At 42.9% G+C, this 23888-nt stretch overlaps 1 protein-coding gene across 6 annotated transcripts; it reads left to right on the forward strand.

Moving 5' to 3' along the window:
• The first annotated feature begins 1249 nt into the window (after positions 1 to 1249).
• LOC110521229 (ubiquitin-conjugating enzyme E2 Q2) lies at positions 1250 to 22053 on the forward strand. 6 transcript variants are annotated; one of them, XM_036968641.1, is made up of 14 exons: positions 1250 to 1487; positions 3777 to 3881; positions 10562 to 10684; positions 10989 to 11045; positions 14468 to 14554; positions 16735 to 16791; positions 17110 to 17194; positions 18344 to 18404; positions 18507 to 18597; positions 18740 to 18798; positions 20456 to 20504; positions 20667 to 20762; positions 20864 to 20930; positions 21036 to 22053. In XM_036968641.1, exons 1-14 carry the CDS (start codon positions 1329 to 1331, stop codon positions 21065 to 21067), a joined length of 1128 nt encoding a protein of 375 aa, XP_036824536.1. In that variant the 5' UTR covers positions 1250 to 1328; the 3' UTR covers positions 21068 to 22053. The 6 variants fall into 6 exon arrangements, with proteins under 6 accessions (XP_036824536.1, XP_036824538.1, XP_036824539.1 ...); XM_036968639.1 differs by having other exon boundaries at positions 1251 to 1487; positions 16735 to 16806; XM_036968640.1 differs by having other exon boundaries at positions 1252 to 1487; positions 14471 to 14554; positions 16735 to 16806.
• Positions 22054 to 23888: the final 1835 nt, after the last annotated feature.

Raw genomic sequence — 23888 nt, forward strand, 5'->3', positions numbered from 1 at the left:
AGGGCAATGCGAGTAGTATGGGTAGCCATTTGACTAGTCTTATGGCTTGGGGGTAGAAGCTGTTTAGAAGCCTCATGGACCTAGACTTGGTGCTCCGGTACCGCTTGCCGTGTGGTAGCAGAGAGAACAGTCTATGACTAGGGTGGCTGGAGTCTTTGACAATTTTTAGGGCCTTCTTCTGACACCGCCTGGTATAGAGGTCCTGGATGGCAGGAAGCTTGGCCCCAGTGATGTACTAGGCCGTTCGCACTACCCTCTGTAGTGCCTAGTGTAACGGATGTGAAATGGCTAGCTAGTTAGCGGTGTTCGCGCTAAATAGCGTTTCAATCGGTGACGTCACTTGCTCTGAGACCTTGAAGTAGTGGTTCCCCTTGCTCTGCAGGGGCCGCGGCTTTTGTAGAGCGATGGGTAACGATGCTTCGTGGGTGACTGTTGTTGATGTGTGCAGAGGGTCCCTGGTTCGCGCCCGGGTATGGGCGAGGGGACGGTTTAAAGTTATACTGTTACATTAGCAATCAAAGGCCATACCAGGCAGTGATGCAACTAGTCAGGATGCTCTTGATGGTGCAGCTGTAGAACCTTTTGAGGATCTGAGGACCCATTTTCAGTCTCCTGAGGGGGAATAGGTTTTGTTGTGCCCGCTTCACGACTGTCATTGTGTGCTTGCACCATGTTCGTTTGTTGGTGATGTGGACACCAAGGCACTTGAAGCTCTCAATCTGCTCCAATGCAGCCCCGTCGATGAGAATGGGGGTGTGCTTGGTCCTCTTTTTCCTGTAGTCCACAATTATTTCCTTTATCTTGATCACATTGAGGGAGAGGTTGTTGTCCTGGCACTACACGGCCAGGTCTCTGACCTCCTCCCTATAAACTGTCTCGTTGTTGTCGGTGATGCATCAGCAGTTTTGTGAATAATCACAATACAGGTATGATGAAAATACTTAGCAGAGGAATTTGGTTTATCGTATGAACCTGATGCTCTTTCAGTATGTTGCGGAGCTATGTCTTCTCAATATGTTTGTGTTCTGCACTGCCTCAGCATTGGGCAAAAAAAAAAAAAAAACACATTCGACAATGTTTTTTAATTTTTTAAAATTTGTTTACATAATTTGATATCTATAATCAATAGTGACCATACATAGATATCTATTTGACATGCTATGTATTCAGAAACATAGGATTTTATGATATTCCATTTCCCACCTAGCACTGCACTCTTTTGTTGTGCTCTCACGCTACGGTGCGAGATCCAGTCCCGACTGCGCGGTCGCAATATGCCTCAACTTGTCCCCTCCCCCGCGGACTGCCTGGTTTGAGATGAGTGGAAGATGTCGGTTTCGGGTCTGAAGGCCGAATTGAAGTTTTTGGAGTCAATTTTTGACCCAAACCACGAACGTTTCAGAATTATCGATTGGAAGCCTGATGAGCTTAGTTGTCAGTTTAATGTAACCGGTGAAAAACTCCTGATTATACATTGCAACATCACGGTAAGAAAGAAGCTAACGTTAGCTAGCCTGTTAGCACAGGACGAGAGGATAAACATGACGAATTTGGCATTTTCAACGCGAACACAATTTGTGTCACAAATCAGCTAGCTAACTAGATAATTAAACTACGAATGTGTTCAGAATTCAGTTTGTTTATACTTTAATAACGGGTCTTATAATCAGCTATAGTTAGCTATGCTATTTAGCAAACAACAAACAAGCTCATATGTGGTAAACGTTTAGTTAGTTGGTTGTTATAGACTAGCTAGCTAATGTTAGCTTGTTGGCTAATGCGTCTGAAAAAAAACAAACCCCAACTAAAATACATTTGACCCTCAACCAACCTATAAAATGAAAGCTAGCTGTTAATTGTAGCTTATTATTTTTATATATATATATTTTTGTTGTTGCTTATACAATAAGACAAGGTAACGTGACATGTGAACACGCAATTGCTGACTAATGCGGAATAAAAGTCCCCGTGTGAAAATGGTTGTTTTTTAGTATGAGCTATGGGTTTAGCTAATTGATGTCGTAACAACTCGGATGAGCTTTTAACGGCCAACAAATAAAACATCAGGACGTAACGTTACAAGTCAGCGCACGTGACTTCGTGACTCGCTGGTTAGTGCGTGTTGTGTAGCTATGGATGTTTTTCCCGAATGTGATCTAGCATTTCTTTATTCTGAAGTAGCTCCAGCTATCTAGCTAATCAAATCAAATAGTATTGACCCGTGTATACATATTTGGCAGATGTTATTGCAAGTGTAGCGAAATGGTGTGTGTTCTATCTCCCAACAGTGTAGCAATACCTCACAATACAAATACCAATCCAAAGAATAAAAAATAAATACATTAAGGAAATGTCAGTTAACCAGTTATTTATGTTTTGTAGATATCGCTACACTGAACAAAAATATAAATGCAACATGTCAAGTGACGGTCCCATGTTTCATGAGCTGAATGAAGATCCCAGGCATTTTTCATGCTCACAAGAAGGTTGTTTGTCTTAAATGTTATGCACACATTTGTTTACATCCCTTTTAGTGAGCATTTATCCTTTGCCAAGATAATACATCCACCTGACAGGTGTTGCACATCAAGAAGGTGATTAAACAGCAGGATCATTACACAGGTGCACCTTATGCAGGGGGCAATAAAGGCCACCCTAAAATGTGTAGTTTTGTCACACAACACAATGCCACAGATGTCTCAAGTTTTTGAGGGAGCGTGCAATTGGCATGCCGACTGCAGGAAATTCCACCAGAGCAGTTGAGAGATAATTTAATCTTCATTTTTCTTCCATAAGCCGCCTCAACGTCATTTTAGAGAATTTGACAGTATGTCTAACCAGCCTCACAACCACATGTAACCAGCCCAGGACCTCCACATCCGACTTCTTCATCTGCGGGATCATCTGAGACCAGCTACCCTGACGGCTGATAAAACTGTGGGTTTGCACAACCGAAGAATTTCTGCACAAACTGTCAGAAACCGTCTCAGAGAAGCTCATCTGCATGCTCGTCGTCCTCACCAGGGTCTTGACCTGACTGCAGTTCGGCGTCGTAACCAATTTCAGTGGGCAAATGCTCACCTTCGATGGCAAAATGGCACACTGGAGAAGTGTGCTCTTTACAGATGAATCCCAGTTTCAACTGTACCGGGGAGACAGCGTTCTGTGGGCGAGCGGTTTACTGACGTCAACGTTGTGAACAGAGTACCCCAATGGGAGTGATGGTGTTATGGTATGGGCAGGTACAAGCTACGGACAACGAACACAATTGTATTTTATTGATGGCAATTTGAATGCACGGAGATACCGTGACGAGATCCTGAGGCCCATTGTCGTGCCATTCATCCACCCTCCATCACCTTATGTTTCAGCATGATAATGCACGGCAGCATGTTACAAGGATCTTTACACAGTTCTTGGAAGCTGAAAATGTCCCATTTCTTCTATGGCATGCATACTCACCAGATGTGACCAGTCGAGCATGTTTTATTTAAGGTATCAGTAACCAACAGATTCAAGTCTGTATTCCCAGTCATGTGAAATCCATAGATTAGGGCCTAATTCACTTATTTAAATTGACTGATTTCCTTATGAACTGTATCTCAATTTAAAATCTTTGAAGTTGTTGCGTTTTTTAAATATTTTCGTTCAGTGTAGATAGATAGCTAGATGGTGTGTCAGTTCAGCGCTGCTCCATTACAGCTTTTCCTAGTAATGTGATCAACTGGTCACCACCTCTCTCCCGTGTTTTTTTTCTCTCAACCTCTCATTCCCAGGAGTCATACCCCTCTATACCCCCAATCTGGTTTGTTGACTCTGATGACCCAAGTCTGACAGAGGTGTTGGAGCGCCTGGAAGATGTCAGAAAGGGCACCTCTCTGGTAAGTCACTCACCTGTGTGTGTGTGTGTGTGTGTGTGTGTGTGTGTGTGTGTGTGTATAGACTCTGGACCTCCCTCTTTACACCAACATAAAATGTGCTGCAGGGTGTAGCTACCAGCTCTCTTGGAAGGCATAGGCCCTAATAGCACGTACAAAATGGGTAGCTAAGTTTGGAAGGCATAGGCCCTAATAGCACGGTTACAATTGGTAGCTAAGTTTGAAAGGCATAGGCCCTAATAGCACATACAATTGGTAGCTAAGTTTGAAAGGCATAGGCCCTAATAGCACATACAATTGGTAGCTAAGTTTGGAAGGCATAGGCCCTAATAGCACGTATACAATTGGTAGCTAAGTTATTGTAAATAGGGTCAGTTAATAAGTTCAGGAGTAAAAATGTGCTTAAGTTGCATGGACTATGTGTGCTGCAGATTGCTGAGAATTTAAGATAAAAGCTCATTTTCTCACACATTTCAAACAGACATGGCTCAAAAACAAAGAACAAATGACAATTCCAAGTGAACTTACTTTTAAAGAGCACGACATTCATGTCAATAGGAATAACATTAATGTTGTCTAACACTATCAAAAAACAATTTACCCAACAACAAAAAAAACTACCGTATTTAAAATGTAGTAAATTTGCCTAAATTACAGTCAGAATGTACCAAGTATAATTTATTATACTTATTTACATGTAATTAATATTTAGAAGTACAATTATCCAAAATGTGACTATATTCAAAGTATTTCAAAACCCACACAAAGTAGGCTATTTGATTGACAATGATTCTTACTTCTGTAAAAATTCAGAGACTATTTCAAAATGTAGGGAACCTCTCAATAAGATTTAGTACAGACCAGGCCTGACACACAATTTTAGAAATAGCCTACTTTGACAATTCAGTGAATGCAACACGTTTATTAGAGATGCATTCAGTCATCTCTAACTCCTCTTCCTCCCTGCCTTTTGCTGACTCTCCACATCAGTTTCCCTGACTTCCACTGACCTGGAGGAACAGAGGAACAGGGGAGAGGAGAGAAGCAATAAATAGGATACAGTTGCGGTCTGGAACATAATCTCTCTCTCTCCCTCTTACATGATCTTCCTTCCTCATTCTTTTTCTCAACCATTAATGTAATAATAATCAATTGTGATCGTTACACGCCTCCCATTTCCCCCTCTCTCCTCCAGTTAATTCACGTTTTCTTGACTGACAGACTAACTACAGAGTTCACCAATGTTAGCTGAGTAGTTACTCATCTGGGACAGTTTCCAAATGAATTGTGTCTGTAGAAACAGGACAAAACAAGCAACTTGTTAGCTGTAAATAAATATCCAACTGATCATATGAGCTCCACTGCACGGGCCTCTACTACCCTAACAGCTAAGCTGACAAATAATAGGAAACCAAGGCAATGTATAGCCTATGGATATCTTCACCGTAGCAAACATGACAAACCATAACCTACACCCAACAGATAAAAACAAATGACTCTAGCCTTCATTTCGGTGGCTAGATAGCTGGTTGTCTGTATTAGCAAGCTAGTGAAGGTTGATGCTTTGTGAGCACAACCCTAATTTACAGCAACATACAACTTTTCTTGCCTGGCAGACTAACTAGTTAGTCCCCCCCACACACACACACACACACACAAAAAGGATTTTCGGTAGCTGACTATATACAGCTAAACACTGCAACTATTTCCATGACAAAGAGCAATCATTCTCGCTCGCCTGTACTAATAACCAAGTCATCGTGACATGATTTGCTAATCTGAGAGCTTAGTCACCATGAGGCCAATGGTGACTTTCAAAAAGTAAGTTTTAATGGCTGTGATAGGAGAGAACTGAGGATGGATCAACAACATTGTAGTTACTCCACAATACTAACCTAAATTACAGTGTAAAGAAGGAAGTCTGTACAGAATAAAAAATATTCCAAAACATGCATCCTGTTTGCAATTAAGTCAAATAAATAAACTTCTTGTCCTGTTTACAATGTATTCTGTTTAGGGCAAATCCAACACAACACATCACTGAGTACCACGCTTCGTATTTTGAAGCATGGTAGTGGCTGTATCATGTTATGGGTATGCTTGTCATTGGCAAGGACTATAAGGAGTTTCAGGATAAAAGAAACTGAATAGCGTTAAGCACAGGCAAAATCCTAACAGAACTTGGCTCAGTCTGCTTTCAACAGACATTGGGAGACAAATTCGCCTGTCAGCAGGACAATAACCTAAAACTCGAGGCCAATTATTATATACTGTTGTTCGAGCCCTGAATGCTGATTGGCTGACAGCCGTGGTATATCAGACCGTATACCACGGGTAGGACAAGACATGTATTTTTTACTGCTCTAATGACATTGGTAACCAGTTTATAATAGCAATAAGGCACAATATGGCCAATATACCACAGCTAAGGGCTTTGACTAAGAACAGCCCTTAGCCGTGTATATTGGCCGTATAACACTACCCCTCGGACCTTATTGCTAAAATATACTGAGTGCACAAAACATTAAGAACACCTTCCTAATATTGAGTTGCACCCCCCCTTTTCCCTCAGAACAGCCTCAATTTGTCGGGGCATGGACTCTACAAGGTGTCAAGTGTTCCACAGGGATGCTGACCCATGTTGACTCCAATGCTTCCCACAGTTGTCAACTTGGCTGGATGTCCTTTGGATGGTTTGACCATTCATGATCCACACGGGAAACTGTTCAGCATGAAAAACCCAGCAGCGTTGCAGTTCTTAACACACTCAAACCGATGCATCCTGGCACCTACTATCATACCCCGTTCAAAGGCACTTCAACCTTTTGTCTTTCCCATTCACCCTCTGAATGGCGCACATGCACAATTCATGTCTTTAATTGTTTGAAGGATTAAAAATCCTTCCTTAACCTGTTTCCTACCCTTCATCTACACGGATTAAAGTGAATTTAACAGGTGACATTCAAACCCTCTAGTCAAGAGTTGGTGCGTTAATCTAAGTAACAAAGATCCCCATAAATGGAGGAAGGAAAGGAAGGAAAATAAAAATGACGAATGGAGGTAATTTTGTGCCAACTAAAATAAGGGATTAAATATGTTTTTGTTTTTTTTAACAAATCTTTCCTGAATTTTCTTATACAGGTTCTCTTAGATATTGGACAGACACTTCAAAAATGTATTCCTTACGATGTCATTTTTTTTCTTCTAATTATGTGTTTGTTATTTAATGCATTTCTATGGGCTACAGTAGTAAAGTCCAAATTCAATATCTTATGAACTCTTATTTTATTTTTTATTTTTTAATAGCTAAAGCGGTACTACAATTCAACATCAAATAGCTAAATGATCCGTGGTATGACGTTCTTAAAACAAAGTCAACTTAGAATCCCCCTCTTTCATCTGGATTCACCTGGTCAGTCAATATCATGGAAAGAGCAGGTGTTCCTAATGTTTTGTACACTGGAGGTGCTTATCAAGGCAAACGTTAAATGTTCCCGGGTGGCCTAGTTAGTTTTGACATAAATCGGCTTGAAAATCTATGGCGAGACTTAAAAATGTCAACTTTGCAGTATTTTTGTTTTGTGTGTTAATTCTTACATTAGCCCAGAACGTTTTTGTGTTAATACATACAGTCGGAAATAACCTTTGGATATCAGAGTGGCGGTAAATCGCCAGAATTCCGACCAGAAATACAACTTTCCCGAATTGGATCCTTTGTTCGTACCCCCCAAGGCAATTGAACTCATCCCAGAGGCTGCTCCAAGACACCACCAGCGGAGAAGTATTCTGAGTGGACTTCTAGTCCGACACGGGAGGCGTGCACACCATCCACCGCTTCCGAGTATATTACTCGCTAATGTTCAGTCTCTGGACAATAAAGTAGACGAGCTCAGGGCGAGGATCTCCTTCCAGAGAGACATCCGGTATTGTAACATACTCTGTTTCACAGAATCATGCCTCTCTCCGGATATACTGTCCCTGTCCATACAGCCAGCTGGGTTCTCAGTACATCGCGCAGACAGATATAAAGAACTCTCTGTGAAGAAGAAAGACGGGCGTGTATGTTTCATGATTAACTACTCGTGCTGTGATTGTGATATCGTACAGGAACTTACGTCCTTTTGTTCACCCAACCTAGAATACCTCGACAATAGTCACAGCCATGTATTTTTCCCCCTCAAGCCGATACCACAATGGCCCTCAAGGAACGTTACTGGACTTTGTGCAGACTGGATACCACATCCTGAGGCTGCATTTATTGTAGCAGGGGACTACATAGTAGTATCCTCCAACAAAGAAAATGAGGAAACCGCTACCGAAGTTCTATCAACACATTTGCCTGTAGTATTGGCGCTTCAAAAACTCTGGACCACTCTCCTTTCCGGGATGGCTACAAGGCCCTACCCTCGCTTCGGACAATCAGATCACGACTTCGTTCTGCTCCTCCCTATATGCAGAAACTCAAACAGGAAGTACCCATGCTAAGGTCTATTCAACACTGGTCATGCAAAACGTCAGTACAGAGACAGTGGAGTCGCAATTCAACGGCTCAGACTCAAGATGTATGTGGCAGAGACTCCAGACAATCACAGATAACAAAAGGAAAACCAGCCACGTCGTGTACACAGAGGTCTTGCTCTCGGACAAGCTAAATACCTTCACCCGCTTTGAGGATAACACAGTGCCACCGACGCGGCCCGCTCTCGAGGACTGTGGGCTCTTGTTCTCCGTGGCCGACGTGAGTAAGACATTTAAGCTCGCTAACCCTCGCAAGGCTGCCGGCCCTACGACATCCCTAGCCACGTCGTCAGAGCCTGCGCGGATCAGATGGCTGGAGTGTTTACGGATATATTCAAACTCTCTTTATCCCAGTCTGCTGTCCACACTTGCTTCAAGATGTCCATCATTGTTCTTGTACCCAAGAAAGTCATTTAATTTACCTTTGCTATCGCCCAGTAGCATGCACTTCTGTCATCATGAAGTCCTTTGAGATACTAGTTAGGGATCATATCACCTCCACCTTACCTGACACCCTACACCCACTTTTGCATACCGCCCGAATAGATCAACTTACGATGCAATCGCCATCACACTGCCCTATCCCATCTCGACAAGAAAAATACCTATGTAAGAATGCTGTTAATTGACTACAGCTCAGCCTTCGACACCATAGTATCCTCCAAGTTCATCACTAAGCTCAGGGCCCTTGGTCTGAACCCCGCTCTGTACAACTAAGTCCTGGACTTTCTGACGGGCTGTCCCCATGTGGTGAAGGTAGGAAACAACACATGGAGAAGGTGAAATCTTCAAGTTCCTTGGCGTACCCATCACTGACCTCCTGAAATAGTCCACCCACACAGACAGTGTGGTGAAGAAGGCGCAACAGCGCCTCTTCAACATCAGGCGGCTGAAGAAATTCTACAACTTGATTGGAGTCCACCTGTGGTAATTTCAATTGATTGGACATGATTTGGAAAAGCACACACCTGTCTATATAATGTCCCACAGTTGACTGCATCTCAGAGCAAAAACCAAGCCATGAGGTCGAAGGAATTGTCCTTACAGCTCCAAAACAGGATGTGTCGAAGGCACAGATCTCGGGAAGGGTACCAAAACATTTCTGCAGCATTGAAGGTCCCCAAGAACACAGTGGCCTCCCATCATTCTTAAATAGAAGACGTTTGGAACCACCAAGACTCTTCCTAGAGCTGGCCGCCCCGCCAAACTGAGCAATCGGGGGAGAAGGGCCTTGGACAGGGAGGTAACCAAGAAACCGATGGTCACTCTGACAGAGCTCCAGAGTTCCTTCAATAAACTCAATATTAGGAAGATGTTCATAATGTCTTGTACACTCAGTATGTGTAAAGTTTACGTACTGTTTACTCATTTTACTTTTAGATTTGTGTGTATTGTTGTGAATTGTTAGATACGACTGCACTGTTGGGGCTAGGAACATAAATAAATATGTGTATGTGATTTGATTTGATCAACCACCAACTTGACAGAGCTTGAAGAGTTAAAAAAAAAAAAAAAAAAAAAAGTACAAATATTGTACAATCCAGGTGTGTAAAGCACGTAGAGAATTTACCCAGAAAACCTAAGTTGTCCTCGTTGACTATGGTGATTATAACGTGTATTGACTTGGGTTTGAATTCTTATCTAAATCAAGATGTATACATTTCATTTTTTAATAATAAAAAAAATGATTTTTTCTCGGGCTTTGCCATTTAGAGTATTTTGTGTAGATCATTTAAAAAATAAAAAATAAATAATAATAATAATTTATATCCCAATTTGTAACACAACACAATGTGGATAAAGTCTAGGGGTATGAAATACTTTCCAAAGGCACAGTACGTACAATTTAGCAGATGCTTTTATCCATAGCGACTTAGTCATACGTGCATCATTTTTTTCCCCCCGTATGGGTGTTCCCCAGCGGGAATGTAAACTAATGACCCTTGGCGTTACAAGTGTCATACTCTACCGACTGAGCCACAAAGAACACTGACTAAGTTGCTCTGACTCTCATGGAAATCATAATACCTCCTTCAAAAGTGTTTGATCATTTACAGTAAAACGTTGTAGGTATTGTATTATTGCGAAAAAGGGTTCAGAGATATTGTAGCTGCTGTAGAATGATAGTTGACCTGTTTATTATTTTCTTTCGCTCTTTCTCCCAGCTCCTACAGCAGCTAAAGCGTCTCATCTGTGACCTGTGTCGGCTGTACAACCTGCCACAGCACCCAGATGTTGAGATGCTAGATCAGCCACTCCCTGCTGGGCCCATCAACCCAGAGCGCAAGGTAGGGCTCATTTTAGAATTCAATTATATTTCTATGGTAAGCCTGACAACCTCATATAAAAAATTATCTAGAATTGGTGGAACCCACAGTTTTGAAGCCAGACGATATTCAGTTGGTTTTGAATCACATTTTTAGATACATATTTCTGGCGAACATTATTTGCATCAGATTTAAATTGAAATATAGTGATTTGTGGATGGCGAGCCTCGAATTCTGGGCCTGGGTAACATTCCATACACCATTGATACAAACACAAAGTATATATATTTTTTTTGTGTGTTATTTTTCCCACTTTCCCGTATAGCATGGACCAGCGGATGAAGTGACATCCGAGGAGGAGGATGAAGAAGAAATGGGCGAGGTGTGTGTCTGTACATGTTTACCTACGTATGCACCAGGGTTGGGCAGTTTTACGGTTGCGTCATCGATCGACGGACTCTTGACAGCCATCGTCGATGGTGACGGCATCGCAATGTCACAAACAGGGTTTAGCATATTTGAATTTGACTGCACCTCCGGAGTCTGGCAGCACAATAGCACAGCGCTGTTCTGCACACAGCCGGGTGATGTGCCAAATGGCCTATTTGCCGTAGCTTACATTTTCAATGCAAGCACTGCCTTCAGAAAGTATTTCATAAGCCTTGACTTATTCCACATTTTGTTGTTACATCCTGAACTCTAAATAAATATAATCCAAATATTTCTGACCCATCTACACAATACCCTATAATGACGAAGTGAAAACATGTTTTTAGACATTTTTGTAAATTTATAGAAAATTTAAATACAGAAATCTCATTTACATAAGTTTTCACACCCCTGAGTCAATACTTTGTAGGAGCACCATTGGCAGCGATTACAGCTGTGAGTCTTTCTGGGTAAATTCTCTAAGAGCTTTGCACACATGGATTGTACAATATTTGTATATTATTATTTTTAAAAATTCTTCACGTTCTATCAAGTTGGTGGTTGATCATTTCTAAACAGCCATATTCAAGTCTTTTCAAGCCAATTTAAGTCAAAACTGTAACTAGGCCACTCAGGAACAATCAATGACGTCTTGGTAGGTAACTCCAGTGTGTATTTGTCTTACTGTACATTATGAAGCCGATTGTCCTTCTAAAAAGGTGTATTTTGTCTCCCATATCTGTTGGAAAGCAGACTGAACCAGATTTTTCCTCAAGGTTTTTTGCCTGTGTTTAGCTCTATTTTAATTTAATTTTTTATCCCAAAAAACTCCATAGTCTTTGCCATAAACAAGCATACCCATAACATGATGCAGCTTCCACCATGCTTGAACATTTTTGAAGAGCTGTACTCAGTGATGTGTTGTGTTGGATTTGCCACAAACATAACACATTGTATTCAGGTCAAAAAGTACATTTCTTTGCCAAATATTTTGCAGTTTTACTTTAGAACATTGCAAACATGTTTTGGACTATTTTTCTGTACAGGCAACAAACAAAAAATCGCTCTGTGATTTAGGTTAGTATTGTGGAGTAACTACAATGTTGTTGATCCATCTTTAGTTTTCTCATATCACAGCCATTAAACTCTGTTTTAAAATCACCATTGGCTTAATGGTGAAATCCCTGAGCGGTTTCCTTCCTCTCCGGCAACTGAGTTAAGAAGGACGTCTATATCTGTGTTCTAGTGACTGGGTGTATTGATACACCAGCCAAAGTGTAATTTAATAACTTCACCATGCTCAAATGGATATTCAATGTCTTCTTTTTAAAATGTTTTACCCATGTGTGGAGATGAGGTAGTCATTCAGAAATCATGTTAACCACTATTATTGTTCACAGAGTGAGTCCATGCAACTTATGTGACTTGTTAACCCGTATCCGGGAGCGTAATCATAGCCTCAAGCTCATTACCATAACGCAACGTTAACTATTCATGAAAATCGCAAATGTAATGAAAGAAATATATTCACTCACAAGCTTAGCCTTTTGTTAACAACACTGTCATCTCAGATTTTCAAAATATGCTTTTCAACCATAGCTACACAAGCATTTGTGTAAGAGTATTGATAGCCTAGCATAGCATTAAGCCTAGCATTCAGCAGGCAACATTTTCACAAAAACAAGAAAAGCATTCAAAATAAAATAATTTACCTTTGAAGAACTTCGGATGTTTTCAATGAGGAGACTCTCAGTTAGATAGCAAATGTTCATTTTTTTCCAAAAAGATCATTTGTGTAGGAGAAATTGCTCCGTTTTGTTCATCACGTTTGGCTAAGAAAACCCCCCGAAAATGCAGTCACTTACAATGGCAAACTTTTTTCCAAATTAACTCCATAATAGTGACAAACATGGCAAACGTTGTTTAGAATCAATCCTCAAGGTGTTTTTCACATATCTATTCGATGATAAATCATTCATGGCAGTTGGGTTTCTCCTCAGGAGCAAACGGAAAAGTACTGCAGCTGGAGATTACGCAATAATTGCGACTGAGGACACCAAGCGACCACCTGGTAAAGGTAGTCTCTTATGGTCAATCTTCCAATGATATGCCTACAAATACGTCACAATGCTGTCGACACTATGGGGAAACGACAGAAAGTCGAAGCTCATTCGTGGCCCATTCACAGCCATATAAGGAGTCATTGGAACACAGCGCCTTCAAAATCTGGGGCACTTCCTGTTTGAAATTTCATCTTGGTTTCGCCTGTAGCATCAGTTTTGTGGCACTCACAGACAATATCTTTGCAGTTTTGGGAACGTCAGAGTGTTTACTTTCCAAAGCTGTCAATTATATGCATAGTCGAGCATCTTTTCGTGACAAAATTTCACGCTTAAAACGGGAACGTTTTTTTATCCAATAATGAAATACCGCCCCCAGAGTTCCAAGATAAAGCTTTTTTTTTTACTGAACTTATTTAGGCTTGTCATAGCAAAAGGGTTGAATACTTATTCACTCAGCTTTTTATTTGTATTTATTTTGTAAAAATGCTGAAAAACATAAATCCACTTTTGACGTTATGGGGTTGTGTGTGTGTGTGTGTGTAGGCCAGTGACACAATCTCAATGTAATCAATTTTATATTCTGTCTGTAATACAACAAAATGTGGAAGAAGTCAAGAATACAATGTATTAGGTGGTTAGACTGTTGTCTTGCGTTATGTTATTAATAATGTAGCTTGACACATGACTTGCGCTCCCGAGTGGCGCAGCGGTCTAAAGGCACTGCTATCTCAGTGCTTGTGGGGTCACTGTAGTCCCTGGTTCGACTCCAGGCTGCATCACATCCCGGCTGTGATTGGGAGTCCCCTAGGGCGGTGCACAATTTGGCTCAGCGTGGTCCTGGTTTTGTCTGGGGTAGGCCGTCATTGTAAATCAGATTTTTTTTTCTTTTTCTTAACTGACTTGCCTTTAAAAATGAAGTTAAATAAATGCCTATTAAAAAATAATAATAATTTGACATAGATATAATTGTTTTTAATAAGTGATTTAAGTATTTTTATGGACAAAATATAAAATGCCCTACCAATTCGTAAATCATTCTGTCGCCTAGACTAGCCTAAATAACAAGGTGTAACACTGTTTAGGCCTAGCAATGTGTCCTTGTAATATTGCCTTCTTCCCGCCAATTGACCCCTATCGTCTATTCCTGCCATGTTTGGATTGGACGATCTGTCATTTTAATACCGCCCAACCCTACTATGTGTAATGATATGGAGACCGATAATGTCCACATTCATCATAAACTTCTTGTGCTGTATATACATTCTCTTGTGTTTTCTATACAATATGCAATAAAACTGTAGATTATGTTCAGCAGGACATTGAAGACTTGGACCACTATGAGATGAAGGAAGAGGAGCCAGTGGACGGGAAGAAGTCAGAGGACGACGGAATAGAGAAGGTAATTACCCCACATGCATCTCTGTCTACAAAACATTAAGAACACTTGCTCTTTCCATAACAGACTTACCAGGTGAAAGCTATGATCCCTTATTGATGTCACTTGTTCAATCCACTTAAGTGTAGTTGAAGAGGAGGAGACGGGTGAAAGAAGGATTTTTATGCCTTGAGACATGGATTGTGTATGTGTGCCATTGAGTGCTTGAGGTGTCACTACAGACCCGGGTTTTATCCCGGGCTGTGTTGCAGCCGGCCGCGACCGGGAGACTCATGAGGCGGCGTACAATTGGCCCAGTGTTGTCCAGGTTAGGTGAGGTTTTGGCCACCCGAGATGTCCTTGTACCATTGTACCCCAGCTACTACTGTGGCGGGCCTGGAGCATGCACGCTGACACGGTCACCAGGTGTGCTGTGTTTCCTCCCAACACTTTGGTGCGGCTGGCTTCCGGGTGAGCATTGTGTCAAGAAGCAGCACGGCTCGCGTGGGTTGTGTTTCGGAGGACGCACGTCTCTCGACCTTCGCCTCTCCCGAGTCCGTACAGGAGTAGCAGCAATGGGACAAGACTGTAACTACCAATTGGATACCACAAAATTGGGGAGAAAAGGGAGGGGGGGGGGGGGGGGGGGGGGGGTGCCAACAAAAAAATCTGTGTATCAACAATAATCCACCACCCAAAGGACATTCAACCAACTTGACCATACTGTGGGAAGCATTGGAGTCAACATGGGCCACCAGCCCTGTGGAACGCTTCAAACACTTTTGGATGAAAAGGGGGTGGTGGGGGGGTGCAACTATATTAGAAATGTTTTTTTTTATGTTCAGTGTATATAGTTGACTTTTCGTTTTACCGTCTTCCTTAGGCTGGTTTGCGTCTGTTCAGCTATTACGTTCCATTCCTTGTACTCTGTGTCGTTTACCAAAGAGGCCAATAGCGTCTGGCTCCAGCAGAAGCCCTTTTCAGGAAACGGACGCTGCGAGACCTACGAGCTCAGACAAGACGCAATGGTGCAAGAGGACTAGCTAGTGTTTTACCTTTTAGCTATATTGTAGAATTAATGGAAACGAACACTAGGCTTTGGCATTATGAGTACTCTGTTTCTCTGTAAATAATTGTAATATTGAAGGTAAAAAAAAAACAGGGAAAAATCCCTAACCAGGAAATGTAAAACAGAGAAAACAGAATTCAGGAAATACAAAATATAATTTTACGGAAACCCCCCTGATAGTTTATTAACCATTATTTGACCAGGTATATTTACAGGACACATCTCTTGTACACCAATGACCTGGTGAAGTGTTTCATGGTAGAGGAGAAGAATGTGCTTATTTGAAAGCTATACAAAAAAAACCTTTCAGTTTTTAAAAAGTAGCTGATTTTGTCTGGTCGAAACCAGTCTGTCAAAAGTTGCTAGCTAATGTCTAAATTCGCTAACTAAATACATAAATGCAATTGTGACCCTTCGCTAAGCCCCGCCACCCTTGGTTACTGTTGCATTTTCCTGGGAAGTCCCTATTTTCCCATTCAACCACTGCCGAAGTCCCCTCACAATGATCTCAAACTGTTTTAAATACTCAATGAAAATGAACACAGACTACCCCCTTGCTAATCAGGAAACTCTTGGGTGTGTTGTGGTGGACTTGTCATTACAATTGGTTCAGTGGAACCCTGTCAAAATGTTATTTCCAACCACCAATGACCAACTCGGCCATAAATCCCAGCTGCATATTGAATGTTGAGATTGACGAAAAGGCCAGTCTCTTTGGAAAATGACATGGAGTGGCGTGTTAGACTGTTAGGCGTGTTAGACTGTTAGGCGTGTTAGACTGTTAGGCGTGTTAGACTGTTAGGCGTGTTAGTCTGTTAGGCGTGTTAGTCTGTTAGGCGTGTTAGTCTTCCCTACAGGTTATTTTTTTATGCCTCTTACATTTTTTTTACACAATACCTTTTTTTATACTTTTATTCGCTAATGTAATTCATAGGAGAAATTTGCAAGTAACCATTTCATTATACATACATACATACATCTTTTACTATTGTTTTACTATCTTATTTATATATATATATATATTTACAAATAAATTATTTTTTTCATCTAACTTTTTATTATTAAATGAAGCACTTCCTACTGCATTTCTTTTTTTGGTACGAAATGTGCTATATAAATACAATTTGATTTGAAGGAGAACCTGGCCATCCTGGAGAAGATCCGTAAGAACCAGAGGCAGGACCACTTGAACGTAAGTGCTCATTCGGTAAGGTTTCTTTCTTCTTTTTCTGGGGGGGACGGGAACATTTCTACAGTTATATAGTGTCTCTGATTTTTTTCTTCTTAACCTAGTCCATGGGGACCACCAGCCATGTTTAATCCAGTCCAAAAAACTAGCTCGACTGATTCAACAAGTTCACTAATCATAAAGCCCATGATTGGCTAAATCAGGTGTGTTGAGTGTTTTGGAATAGATTAAAAGTAGGTGTGGTCCCCGGAGGACTGGATTGAGAAATGGTGCTCTGTTAGCCTGGTTCTGATCCCAGTGGTGTTGTGATGCCTGTTTCAGGGTGCCGTCTCTGGTTCCGTTCAGGCCTCCGATCGTCTCATGAAGGAACTCAGGGAGATCTACAGATCACAGAGTTACAAGACAGGTGAGTCCTGGCCTGGTTCAGTTTAGGACTGGGCGATATATCTAATTAATTCATTTTTTGTTTGTTGTGATTTTCTTTTTTTCGCTTCTTTTTTTTTTAAAAACCTCACGCCAACTAATTTGAGAGATCATATCTTCCTCTCTGACAAGCGGTTTCAACTCACTATTTACATTTGATGTTTGGTCCAAAATAATTGGTGTTATGGACACAAACACATTGAGACATTATTTTACTGTAATAGAGGAGTTCACTTCTCTATCAATACCCTTTTTATGTCTCAACTAGTCAAATTGCCAGCAGATCAGACACTACTGAAATACTCCATCCCTTTAGTGTCTACCCCTCCCCAGTTGGCCCTCCCCCTTTAGTGTCTACCCCTCCCCAGTTGGCCCTCCCCCTTTAGTGTCTATCCCCTCCCCAGTTGGCCCTCCCCCTTTAGTGTCTACCCCTCCCCAGTTGGCCCTCCCCCTTTAGTGTCTATCCCCTCCCCAGTTGGCCCTCCCCCTTTAGTGTCTACCCCTCCCCAGTTGGCCCTCCCCCTTTAGTGTCTATCCCCTCCCCAGTTGGCCCTCCCCCTTTAGTGTCTACCCCTCCCCAGTTGGCCCTCCCCCTTTAGTGTCTACCCCTCCTCAGTTGGCCCTCCCCCTTTAGTGTCTACCCCTCCCCAGTTGGCCCTCCCCTTTAGTGTCTGGGCCTCCCCCTTTAGTGTCTGGGCCTCCCCCTTTAGTGTCTGGGCCTCACCCTTTAGTGTCTGGGCCTCTGGGCCTCACCCTTTAGTGTCTGGGCCTCACCCTTTAGTGTCTGGGCCTCCCCATTGGCCCTCCCCAGTTGGCCCTCACCTTTTTTTAGCCATTCAGTTTTTGTAATGATTTAGTTTGTCCCCATTGGTTCAAACTGTACAGTGTCTACTCCTCCCCATTGGTTCAAACTGTTCAGTTTCTACTCCTCCCCATTGGCTCAAACCCTTCAGTGCTTGTAGATCTGGGCTGATGAAAACAGTCATAACATGTTTATTAACTCCTTAGGGTCCATTTCCACGCTCCTTGGAAAAATTGTATTGGCATAATTGGGAGAGAAAAAATCCCCATCAAAATCCGCCTGTTTTTTACAGTGATGTTCACCTGTATATATCTTGTTATTAATTTCCAGGTATTTATTCAGTGGAGCTAGTCAATGACAGCCTTTATGAATGGCACGTCAAAATAAGAACGTAAGTATTCAGATCCGGGTATTATTTCATAGAGATGTGTAGTTTCCTAGCTGTCCAAGTCCGGATAATATAGTCTAATCATTCGGTCATTTATTTTAACAGGGTAGACCCAGATAGTCCGTTACATAGTGACTTGCAAGTTATGAAGGAGAAGGAAGGGGTGGACTACATTCTGCTCAGTTTCTCATATAAAGTAAGTTTCATTTGTTGATCGATTTTAAAAAAATTAAATAAAAAATAATATTACTTTTTTTTTTATATACGTTCATTTGTCTTTTATTTGACGTGAAAGAGGTTTTGAGCTAAAAATATTTATTCTTGTTTGACTCTTGCAGGATAACTTTCCTTTTGACCCACCGTTCGTACGGGTCGTCTCTCCTGTGCTGTCTGGCGGGTGAGTGCTGCTCAGTGACGTCCTTGGAGGGATCGGTTCGTTGTGTCCTTGGAGGGATTGGTTCGTTGTGTCCTCGGAGGGATCGGCTCGTTGTGTCCTCGGAGGGATCGGTTCGTTGTGTCCTCGGAGGGATCGGCTCGTTGTGTCCTCGGAGGGATCGGTTCGTTGTGTCCTCGGAGGGATCGGTTCGTTGTGTCCTCGGAGGGATCGGTTCGTTGTGTCCTCGGAGGGATCGGCTCGTTGTGTCCTCGGAGGGATCGGCTCGTTGTGTCCTCGGAGGGATCGGCTCGTTGTGTCCTCGGAGGGATCGGCTCGTTGTGTCCTCGGAGGGATCGGCTCGTTGTGTCCTCGGAGGGATCGGCTCGTTGTGTCCTCGGAGGGATCGGCTCGTTGTGTCCTCGGAGGGATCGGCTCGTTGTGTCCTCGGAGGGATCGGCTCGTTGTGTCCTCGGAGGGATCGGCTCGTTGTGTCCTCGGAGGGATCGGCTCGTTGTGTCCTCGGAGGGATCGGCTCGTTGTGTCCTCGGAGGGATCGGCTCGTTGTGTCCTCGGAGGGATCGGCTCGTTGTGTCCTCGGAGGGATCGGCTCGTTGTGTCCTCGGAGGGATCGGCTCGTTGTGTCCTAGGAGGGATCGGCTCGTTGTGTCCTCGGAGGGATCGGCTCGTTGTGTCCTCGGAGGGATCGGCTCGTTGTGTCCTCGGAGGGATCGGCTCGTTGTGTCCTCTGAGGGATCGGCTCGTTGTGTCCTCTGAGGGATCGGCTCGTTGTGTCCTCTGAGGGATCGGCTCGTTGTGTCCTCTGAGGGATCGGCTCGTTGTGTCCTCTGAGGGATCGGCTCGTTGTGTCCTCTGAGGGATCGGCTCGTTGTGTCCTCTGAGGGATCGGCTCGTTGTGTCCTCTGAGGGATCGGCTCGTTGTGTCCTCTGAGGGATCGGCTCGTTGTGTCCTCTGAGGGATCGGCTCGTTGTGTCCTCTGAGGGATCGGCTCGTTGTGTCCTCTGAGGGATCGGCTCGTTGTGTCCTCTGAGGGATCGGCTCGTTGTGTCCTCTGAGGGATCGGCTCGTTGTGTCCTCTGAGGGATCGGCTCGTTGTGTCCTCTGAGGGATCGGCTCGTTGTGTCCTCTGAGGGATCGGCTCGTTGTGTCCTCTGAGGGATCGGCTCGTTGTGTCCTCTGAGGGATCGGCTCGTTGTGTCCTCTGAGGGATCGGCTCGTTGTGTCCTCTGAGGGATCGGCTCGTTGTGTCCTCTGAGGGATCGGCTCGTTGTGTCCTCTGAGGGATCGGCTCGTTGTGTCATTATCCATCACAAATGCAAATCATTCTGAACTACTGTTTTAACCAATGAGACTAGTTTGATGATAAAAGGAACATGACCTTTTTTTTTTTAAAACAATTTAAAAAATATATATATTTATTTTTTTATTTTACCTTTATTTAACGAGGCAAGTCAGTTAAGAACAAATTATTATACCTACTGTGATATGTAGTTGTCGTACATAGCTACTTTATGTTGAATACACTCGTTCGTTGAGTGTCTGCTAAATGACAAGAATGAGATGGGCCTAATCGTTGTCTGGTTACGTGGACCGGTCCTGGTACTTCTCCGTCTTGAACTGGTACTGAGCTAATACTTCTCTTCATTCATTCTGTTTCAGTTACGTTCTTGGCGGAGGGGCCTTGTGTATGGAACTTCTCACAAAACAGGTCTGTAATCATATTTAACCATTCACACAATGTTCATCCCTAACCAAAGTGGTTGAGGAAGTTGGCTCTTTCTCTTAGCTCAATTGTCTTCCCTCCTTTGTTGCTCTCTTCTGACAGAAAGTGACCAGGTGAAAATCGGCCTAATGATGTATTTCTTTACAGGGCTGGAGCAGTGCCTATTCCATAGAGTCTGTGATCATGCAGATCAATGCCACTTTAGTCAAAGGAAAAGCCAGAGTGCAGTTTGGAGCCAATAAGGTAGGCTAATGCATTCAACATCCTGGTAATTGGTACCAGTGTTATGAGGTTGTTGAAGATGAGTCTGATCTGCTTTAATTAATTAATTAATTACTTTTCAGAACCAGTACAACCTTGCCAGAGCACAACAGTCATACAAATCCCTGGTCCAGATTCACGAAAAGAATGGTAAGTCCCAACTATCAATCCATATGAGGTTGAATGATGTGAAATATTGATAATATATATACACCAGTGGGTACTATGGCAACCTCCTGTGTTATTTTTGTTCAGGCTGGTACACACCTCCTAAAGAAGACGGCTAAAGAAGGCACTCCTCATACTCACTGGGAACAGAATAATGTCTTTGGGTCAAAAACTTTCTTTTTTTTTTTTTTGAGGGGGGGGGGGGACTATTTTCTCCCTTCTGACTTATCAGGAGTAAGTAAATAATTTTTCTCCTGGAAACCAACTGACAAAATTCTTCCATCTCGCCTGTCGTCGTCGTCGGCTCAGTTAACCAGTATCTCTGCCTGGTCCAACAACAGGCTAGCCCCCCCCCCCCCGTCCCCGTCCCCGTCGCTCTCACATCACTCCACTTCCTCTGAGGGCCGTGTTTGTGGAGACTGAGGGCATCGTGCACATCTTTTTTTTTTCTCTACGCAGAAAGGTTCTTGTTTTCCCTTCGCTTAAAAATGTGGAGAATGTTTTTCTTCTTCTGTACATACGCTGGTGTGACAACGTGGGCTTGACCATAAAATCACCATCTGTTTCTCCTGGGATAGAGAGAGAGAGAGAGAGAACACTGATGTTCTGACAAGACGAGAGCTAGTTGGTTTGTTCGTAGCCATGTCCTTCTCTGTTTTTAGTGTGACTCTGTCAGCTCTGACCTTACAGCCACGGCATGGTCAGTGGGATTTAACTGAACGCTCTGAGGTGACTGTTTGAATTTAAAGCGAAGATGATGATGATGATGATGATGATGTTTCAGTGATGTCATCTTTCGTGACACTGCTCCTTATTCCTCCTCACTTTGTGTAATATTTACTGGTACAAATTGCAGGCATTGTTAAAATATTATACGCTTAAAATTGTAATTGTACTTGCTGGCTTGTTTTAATGTCCCATGAGCCAGATTGGTGACAAAATGGTGTGTGACTAGGATGCAGGAGGGGCTTTAAACTGAGTCTGAGGTTCTGTCCTAAATAACGTCCTATTTCCTACACACTAAACTACTTTTGACCAGGGCCCTATGGGAATACAAACATAGAATGTTGACCAAGCTCTTAGAAATAAAGCAAAGCATCGTTGCTATGGGTTTCAGATAAATGGTTGGGCAAAAGCAGTAAACTATGTAGCCCAGGGCTGCCCAACCCACTTCCTGGAGATCTACTGTCCTGTAGGTTTTCAGCCCAACCCTCTTCCTGGAGATCTACTGTCCTGTAGGTTTTCAGCCCAACCCTAATTTAGCAGTTCTGATTCAGCTAGTTAAGGTCTTGTTGAACAGGTGGGTTTTAAAATAGGGTTGGACTGAAAACCCCACAGGACAGTAGATCTCCTGGAAGAGGTTTGGGCAGTCCTGATATAGGGAATCACTTAATACCATCTCCTTGCTGTCCTGTAGCATGCAGCTATTGATCTCCAGTCACCACACCCAGTCCGAATATTATTCATGTACTATAGTTGAACTGGGCTCCACCTGTCATTTTGTAAATCCATGTACCTGTCTTAAATATAACATTGGGGGGGGGCAGAACAGGTGTGCTTACCGGCCACAGGCTGATGTCTCAGAATGCAGGAGGATGTCTCTGGTGTGAGGCCAGAAGGTTTTGTGTCTGTCTCAAACGGCACCCTATTCCCTACATAGTGCACTACTTTTTGACAAGAGCTCTATTGGTCCCTGGTCTAAAATATTGCAGTATCTTGGGAATGGGGTGCCATTTTGGATCTAGGTGTTGTGTCTGACATAGCACTGTATTCTCTTCATAGTGCACTATATAGGGAATGGGATGCCATTTTGGATCTAGGTGTTGTGTCTGACATAGCACTGTATTCTCTTCATAGTGCACTATATAGGGAATGGGGTGCCATTTTGGATCTGGGTGTTGTATAAGCATTATGACCCTCTTGTTTTATTCGTATGGAATGCAAACTAGGATAGTTTCGTTTCTCCCAACCGACACTGAGGTTAATATTCCTTCTCGTTCTCTTTCACAACGCGCTGTTCTTCGACTTGCACCGTTAAAGGTATAGATAGCCATCTAAAGTTATCGTTAGCTCTGCTAATGCAACCCTGTAGAGAGTGGTTAGCGCCATGCTAACATTAAGAGGCCTTTATGAGTAGATAACAATCCAGTGTTTTTATTTGGTGGTTGGTGGGTCTGCTCGTGACATGGCGACCACTTGTTGTACTGCGTTTAAAGACACTGGTGGTTCCAGATCTGTTTTGTGCGTTCTTTCCAAAATGCCACAGGACTTGGCAAGACCGCACAAAACATACCTGGGACCAACCAGGCTAGAGCGTAGTATACGAGGCTTCCGTGGCACAACACACATGAGACGTAGAGGGATGAAAGATGCTGTGGCTATGTACCGTTCACTCTATCCATTCCTGCACCAAACTTGTAAAGCTCTGATTTAAATTTTTTACCTCTCCCTCAGACAAACACCCTCCTTCAGTTACTAGTTAGTAGTCAGTTTACTATAGTCAGCTTTCATTGGAGGTTGAAGCATTTGTGAGACTTACACAATTGTATGTTTTCAATCGATCATGTTATTATTACAGGACAGTGTTTTCATTGGGCTATAGCAAGGCAGCACAACCCTCTGCCTGGAGATCTACTGTCCTGTAGGTTTTCAGTCCAACCCTCTGCCTGGAGATCTACTGTCCTGTTGGTTTTCAGTCCCACCCTCTGCCTGGAGATCTACTGTCCTGTTGGTTTTCAGTCCCACCCTCTGCCTGGAGATCTACTGTCCTGTGGGTTTTCAGTCCAACCCTCTGCCTGGAGATCTACTGTCCTGTGGGTTTTCAGTCCAACCCTCTGCCTGGAGATCTACTGTCCTGTGGGTTTTCAGTCCAACCCTCTGCCTGGAGATCTACTGTCCTGTTGGTTTTCAGTCCAACCCTCTGCCTGGAGATCTACTGTC

The sequence above is a fragment of the Oncorhynchus mykiss genome, chromosome 30 (genome assembly GCF_013265735.2).
Source record: "Oncorhynchus mykiss isolate Arlee chromosome 30, USDA_OmykA_1.1, whole genome shotgun sequence".
Lineage (NCBI taxonomy): Eukaryota > Metazoa > Chordata > Actinopteri > Salmoniformes > Salmonidae > Oncorhynchus > Oncorhynchus mykiss.